Source organism: Brassica napus, assembly GCF_020379485.1.
Source record: "Brassica napus cultivar Da-Ae chromosome C5 unlocalized genomic scaffold, Da-Ae chrC05_Random_7, whole genome shotgun sequence".
Lineage (NCBI taxonomy): Eukaryota > Viridiplantae > Streptophyta > Magnoliopsida > Brassicales > Brassicaceae > Brassica > Brassica napus.
The window spans coordinates 21,716-29,134 of NW_026014300.1; the positions used below are offsets into that span (position 1 = coordinate 21,716).

The 7,419-nt window shown below is 46.3% G+C and overlaps 2 protein-coding genes across 2 annotated transcripts; both read right to left on the reverse strand.

Moving 5' to 3' along the window:
• Positions 1-3,402: 3,402 nt before the first annotated feature.
• On the reverse strand, positions 3,403-4,470 carry LOC125594906. The gene is made up of 2 exons (XM_048770905.1): positions 3,992-4,470; positions 3,403-3,949 (listed from the first exon to the last, which is right to left on the reverse strand). The coding sequence occupies exons 1-2, from the start codon at positions 4,468-4,470 to the stop codon at positions 3,403-3,405; spliced, it is 1,026 nt and encodes a 341-aa protein (XP_048626862.1).
• A 2,119-nt stretch (positions 4,471-6,589) lies between these two features.
• LOC125594907 lies at positions 6,590-7,195 on the reverse strand. Its single transcript, XM_048770906.1, has one exon. It carries the CDS (start codon positions 7,193-7,195, stop codon positions 6,590-6,592), a length of 606 nt encoding a protein of 201 aa, XP_048626863.1.
• Positions 7,196-7,419: the final 224 nt, after the last annotated feature.

Sequence of the window (7,419 nt, forward strand, 5' to 3'; positions counted from 1 at the left end):
AAAAGTCCGTCGGTATACTCCTATCGATCGATGTATATATGTCCAAACACGCATCGATCGATGAAATTATCCCGACGAAGTTCTACCTCGGTATATTCGAGGACTTTTCCGACAAACAAGGGATCCTCGGAATTTCCCGGAAATTTATTTCCTCGGAATTCCGTCGGAAAATTCGAGGGATTTCAGAGGAAAAAAGAAATTCCGAGGAATATTTCCGACGACGTGTTTCGTCGGAATTTCGTCGGAATATCGTTCCGACGAAATTCCGACGATTTTTCCCTCAGAATCCTTGATGTTTTCTTTGTAGTATTGTCAACTGTTCTCATTATGCTTGCTCTCTCTTCTCTGAATGTAAGGCATTAACGAGTAAGGGGCTGCATCAATCCTATCCTCTCCGACCTTTTTGCACATATCTGCACATATGACATTGAAAACAGAGTGCATGAGGGTGAAAATAAAGGCTTTACAAGGTTACAAGGTTGGAACTAGCTAAAGATGAGCTAGCCACTCAGGATCAGCAAGATTGGTAAAAAGAATAAGAAGCCCTGAGCGTGGGTCTCGTTTCCCTGATCTAGTGCCCATAACAAGAAGAAATTCAGTCAGAATTAGGTTCAAGTTAGGTGGAGTTAGTCTACCCAGTGTAACCTGATCGGATGAGAGCTTCTGGAGAATCAAATGAGATAAGTCAGAGGGTGTTCCAGGTCCAAGTGTGGGTCTTTCATCACTGCTAAGGTCACTGGATAAGAATGTTAGAGCACGAGGTGGTTAAGAGAATATATCACAAGGTCCTAATTCCCACAAGAGTTTAGCTGACTCGATTCTAAACTGACTCAATAAAACATCCAAATGACATAAGGACTGACTCGAAAACAAAGAAATAAAGTTTCAGCACACAGTGCTTCCCCCAGACTTAATTTACACCATCCCTCGTGTGAAATGAATCTGAGGTCCGCCTAAAATCAACATAAGGCATAAAAATAAAACATAAAAATAAAGAGTTCAGATGGATAGAACAAAATGGATAGAGAATAGTCCTCGCGGACTCAGTCGGACTCGCCGCTCTCGGCTGGATCAAACGAACGTCTGTTGCGCGAGCGATGAACCTCCTCGGTCGAAGTGCCTGTTCCCATAGGCGCCTTTCCTGGTCTGTGTGATCGTGGAGTCTGCTCTGCTGGAGGCTGTCGCTGGTTACTTTCCGCCAATGTAGCCTCCAGTGCTGAGATGGAGGATCCTCTGCATGAGGCTGTTGTTCTTCCGCTGCGAGTCAACCATCCAGCGTCGGTAAGCCTGATCATCGGTCACATCAGCCAGCTCTCCGAGGTCGTATGACGGTTCAGCTTCTGGGGTGATGTCCTCAACATCTTCCATGTCCGCGTCAGGGACTGCAGCACGTGGATCAGTGCAAAGGAGCTCAGGTGGAGAGGAGGAAGCGTATGTTGTCGAACACGCTGAACCTGGTGATCTCGGGGGTGATGCAGTTTGGTGAACAGTGGGGTACCGGCCTTATCAAAGAAGCTGTAGGTCTCTTCATCACGCATGATGTGACATCCCATAAGGTACTTGATGTCAAGGTACTGAACCTCTTATTGACGCTGTACTTGCCGAGATCTATGCGAAATGCTTAAAGAGGGCGGTGTAAGCAAGCTACCGCTTATGTCCTTCTTGTTCGAACCGTGCATAAGACACTGCCTCCTCTCGCAGATCATGGTCATGAAGTTGAAACCGGGGTTCGTTTTGACCTTTTGAATTGGAATGCCGGACCCAGAAGCTCGGATTTCATCCTCAATACCAGCGTACAGAGTTTGCAGCTCCCCGTTGGTGACCTTTGAGGTGAGATCTTTAGCGAACAGGAGGTTTGAGATGATCTTTGCAATGACCCGAAGCGCCTGGTTCCTGATCTGCGACTGGTAAGCCTTTCCGGGTTGTAAAGTTCCCATTCGCGATGCAATCCCAAAGGCTTTAGAAGGAGAGAAATTTTTCGCGACCGCTACTCCTTTCGGTTGGTGGCTGTCTCATAGATCTCATTAAGCTTGTCGAGGGACAAGGAGCAGTACTCTCCATCGGCCATGAAAGAGAATGAGCAGTTGGCGTAAGAGGGTGCATTGGAATCCTCGTACGTGATCGTGGCGGTGGCGAGCACTTGGCGAGCAAGGTCTGGGTTGAGCTCATGTGTTGTATAGCACAGAGGAGCTATCCCTATGGCGTGTGTAGCGTCTCGAACACGTCCTCGTCGATCCCAGATCAGCCAGAGTCTCCGCGTGGCAGAGAAACGAGTCGGTAACATGTCAACCCGGAGGAGAGCGTTGTAACGCGCTGCTGTTCCCTTATCCCATCCCTCGCAGTTGAAGTCCAAGAGCAGTGGGCTGTCAAGATCAATAGGTTCACCCTCTTGTTCACGGGGCCATGGGTAGGTCGCAGAGGTTTGTTGTTGTGCTTGCAGGGGTGGCGTACTGCTCGTGCAGGTCGCTCGCGTTCTCTTGGCTGATTGCTTAGTGCGTGCCATCTGCAAAGCAAACAAAGAAAGCTTAGTTCTGTTATGCGCACAGGAGAAATGGAATAGAACAATTTCCATCCCTCCTTATGCAAACCGTAATTTGCCTTGGCACGACAACCAACAAATCGAAAATCAACCCAATCTCCATTCAACTATCCGCAAACTGAATCCAAACAGTCCTATCAATTGCAAATCGCAAATGTGAAATGAATCATGAGTTCATCTTCTAAATCAACCCTAACAGCAAAAGGGAAAATCGAATCAATGTAGTACAACAAGGATCGATCTATTGAAGCGGTTAGAATGATGAACTTTGCAAACTGAGTATTGCGATTTGGATAAGGATTGTCGAGCCTCTTACCTGTAGAAACTGGTGAAATGAACTGTAAAAACAGAGAGAGAACTCGAAATTCCAAACAAGTGAGAAGCAAAAACCACTTAAAACGGTTGAGAGACAAAGATTTGGTGGTCGCTTAAAAATCGCAAGGGAAGGGCCAGTGTACGGCGCAGTGAAAAGGGGGAAAGTGGAAGGGTGGAGCCTTAAATAGGCAAAGCCCTAACTGCCCTTCCCTTTTTTTTTATGTATAATTTTTTTTTGGTTCGGAACACTTACCTGGAACAGGCAATGGGTTGTTCTACCAGAAGAACAGTCCTCTGTTGTTCTGATTGAAGTGTCCGATTTTTTTTTTTTTTTTTTTTGCCTACAAAATAAATCTGAAAAGAAATAAAATAGACTATAGAAAACATGTACACACTAACCAGTGGGTTGCCTCCCACCAAGCGCTTGGTTAAAGTCATTAGCTTGACTTGGATCAGCCGATCAGGCTGATGGGGGATCGCTTAGGGGAATTTCTTCGCCCTCTGCGATAGTGGAGTCAGCAAGGTAATGCTTAAGTGCTGCCCGTTCACTACGAACTCGTCTCCTTTTCTGTCCAGTAACACAACAGCTCGTAGGGTCGAACTTCCTTAATAGTGAAGGGTCCGGACCATCTAGACTTCAGCTTGCCTGGGAACAACCTCAACCTTGAATTGAAAAGCAAGACCTTATCGTTTGGTTCAAAATGTCTGGCAATGATGCGCTTGTCATGGTATGCCTTGGTCTTCTCCTTGTAAATTTTGGAGCTTTCATAGGCGAGGTGCCTTATCTCTTCCAGCTCATGGATTTGGATCATGCGTCGCTCGGTTGCTGGCTTGATGTTGAAATTCAGTAACTTGACTGCCCATGCAGCTTTGTATTCGAGCTCGACAGGGAGGTGACATGCTTTACCGTAGACCAGGTGATAGGGAGTTGTTCCCAGCGGCATTTGTAGGCTGTTCTGTAGGCCATAATGCATCGTCCAGCTTAAGTGTCCAATCCTTTCGTGAAGTGTTGACAGTTTTTTGGAGAATGCTCTTGATCTCCCTATTGGAAACCTCAACCTGTCCACTCGTCTGCGGATGATAAGCGGTTGCCACCTTGTGTTTCACTCCATTATTTTTCAAGAGGCCCTGAAATACCTTGTTGATGAATGTGTTTCACCATCGCTAATGACGACTCGAGGCACTCCAAATATCGGAAAGATGATGGAGCTGAACATCTTAGTCGCCACTTTTGCATCATTAGTAGGGCTTGCTATCGCTTCTACCCACTTAGATACATAGTCAACGGCGACGAGGATGTACTCGTTCTTGAAGGATGAAGGGAATGGTCCCATGAAATCGACTCCCCAATAGTCGAACACCTCAACCTCTAGAATGTAATTCTGAGGCATCTCATTCCTCTTGCTGATGTTCCAAGTCGTTGGCATGCATCGCACCTGGCTATGTAGGCTTGAGCATCCCTGAACATAGTTGGCCACCAGAAACCTGCTTGAAGGATTTTGGAAACTGTTTTGAATGTAGCGAAGTGGCCTGCGTAAGATGAACCATGGCAGTGATGTAGGATTCCTGGAATATCTGCCTCTGGAACACACCTTCTGAACAAGCCACCTTGCCATGTCTGTACAAAAACGGTTCATCCCAAACATAACGCCTCGCCTCCATTAAAAATTTCCTCTTGTCGTTTCCAGTGAACTTAAGGGGTTGCTTTTCAGCAGCAAGAAAATTCGCAATCTCAGCAAACCACGGGAGGTGAGAATACTGCTTTTGGATCACGATGACTGGATGTTCCGCGACGTGATAACAATTGGATCTCCTTCCCAGAGGTTGTTCCGTGATGCTAGAGCAGTCAGATGCGATTCACAGAGGTAGAGGTTGTCCGCGAAACGCAGACCCATCGCATTGACGTGTTCCACTAGGTGTTCTTCATCAAGAGTTGTGTCGTCATCAATCTTCATTCTGGACAGATGGTCTGCAACCCCATTCTTGACTCCTCTCTTATCCTTTATCTCAAGATCGAATTCTTGGAGGAGAAGAATCCACCTTAACAACCTCGGTTTCGCATCTTTCTTTGTGAGCAGATACTTAAGAGCAGCATGGTCTGTGTGCACAATCACCTTAGATCCCACCAGGTAGGATCTGAACTTCTCGAATGCAAAAACAATAGCCAGGAGTTCTTTCTCTGTTGTGGCGTATCTGCACTGAGCTTCATCCATAGTTTTGCTCGCGTAATAGATCACATGAAGTTTCTTATCCTTGCGCTGCCCAAGTACTGCTCCAACTGCAAAGTCGCTTGCATCAGTCATGATTTCGAAGGGGAGATCCCAGTCTGGCGGTTGCACAACAGGTGCACTGACTAGAGCTCCTTTGATGGTGTGGAACGCAGAAAGACACTCACTGTCGAAATCGAACTTGATCTCCTTACAGAGCAGTCTGGTGAGTGGTTTCGCTATCCTTGAGAAGTCCTGGATAAACCGTCTGTAAAACCCAGCGTGACCTAAGAAACTCCCTGATAGCTTTCACATTTGTTGGTGGTTGCAAACTCATCATCACCTCGATCTTTGCCTTATCTACCTCAATTCCTTTCTCGGAGATCTTGTGCCCCAGAACAATCCCATCTGTGACCATGAAGTGGCACTTCTCCCAGTTGAGCACGACATGTTTCTCCTCACACCTTTTTAGTACCCTGCACAAGTTTGACAAACAGACATTAAAGGAGCTTCTATAGACGCTGAAATCGTCCATGAAAACTTTCATAATGTCTTCGATCAGGTCAGTAAAGATTGACATCATGCAACACTAAAATGTGCTGGCGCATTGCACAGGCCAAATGGCATTCTCTTGTAAGCGTACGTTACGTAGGGGCAGGTGAACGTCGTCTTCTCCTGATCGTCTGGATGGATAGGGATCTGAAAGAAACCTGAATAACCATCTAAAAAACAGTAATATGGGTGGTTAGCCAATCTCTCAAGCATTTGATCAATAAAAGGGAGTGAGAAGTGATCCTTTCTAGTTGCTGCATTAATTCCTGAAATCAATACACATGCGATGTCCTGTCACTGTCCTAGTAGGGATCAATTCATTCTTTTCATTTGTGATAACAGTGATCCCACCTTTCTTAGGTACTACATGAACAGGGCTGACCCATTTACTATCCATATGGCATAGATTACACCTGCTTCAAGAAGTTTCATAATCTATTTTTTAACGACATCTTTTAGATTTGGGTTTAACCTCCTCTGATGTTCGACAGAAGTCATTGATTCATCTTCTAGGTGTATTCTATGCATGCATAAATCAAGTGAAATGCCAGGTATGTCAGCTAGCGAATATCCTAATGCCTTACGATATTTCCTAAGCTCACACAAAAGCAATGCAGTTTCCACATTATTTAGCTCAGCATTGACGATGACAGGATATGTGGAATTCGGACCTAAGAAAGCATACCGAGCCCTTGGAAGGGGTTTTAGCTCAACCTTGGGAGCTTTAAGCTCGCTTCAGGGATCCTCTGGTTGGTTCGACAGAACAGGCGAGTTCGGTGTAGGGGTCGCTCTAGATGGAGTGGTTTCGACCCTGTTGCTCTCCTCCCCAGACTTAAACTTGCTACCATTCTTCCCATACTCCTAGCGGAGTCAAGCATCTTGGCATACCCATCTGCATCAATGTTCACGACACTCTGCTCGGCCTCGGCTCGCACTAGTGCAAGCTCCAGTGGGTCTTTGGTAAGAATCTCCTCGATCATTCCTTCTCGAGGTGGAGCGGATCAATCCCTTCATCAACCTCAAAGGTCTGCCCATCCAACATCGGCTTCTTTAGCAACTCATCCATCTCGAACTGCATAACTATGTCTCCAAGATTCAAATCAATCTTCCCCTGTTGCACATCAATGATGGCTCCAACAGTACATAAGAATGGTCTTCCCAAGATGAGAGGATCTTTAGACTCTTCTTCCAGTTCTAGAACAACGAAGTCTGCTGGAACAGAGGTGTTCCCGACCTTTACATGGAGATCCTCTGGAATACCAACCGGGGATTTGACTGATCTATCTGCGAATACCAATGACATCTTAGTTGGTTTGAAATGCGTGTATCCTAGACGTCGAGCCACAGAGTAAGGCATGAGATTCACGCTGGACCCAAGGTCAACCAAAGAGCATGCAAAAAATGTCTTCCCAATCTGGATAGAGAGGACAAATTTGTCGGGGTCTCCTCGCTTCTTTATCTGCCTGTTCTGAAGAACTGCGCTGCACTCCTTGGAAACCGTCATGAACTCGCTCTCCTCTGATATTTTCCTGAGATCAATCCCTTCATAAAGCTGCGCATGGAGGGCATCATCTGCATGCATCCATCAAGGGGAGTCGGACGGTTAGGTCCTCCAGCATCTTCCTGCACTAAATTTCCTCTTTGTCCTTACGAGTGGCCCTTGCTGGAACAGGGTAAGGGACCTTAGGAATGTATTCGCGAGGAGGAACAGCCTCTGGGATCGGGCGCACCGCTTCAGTTGGTTGTTTTGGCCCTGGCGAACTTGTTTCAAGTGCTGGTTATGTATTCCTCTCATCTGCCTGATCG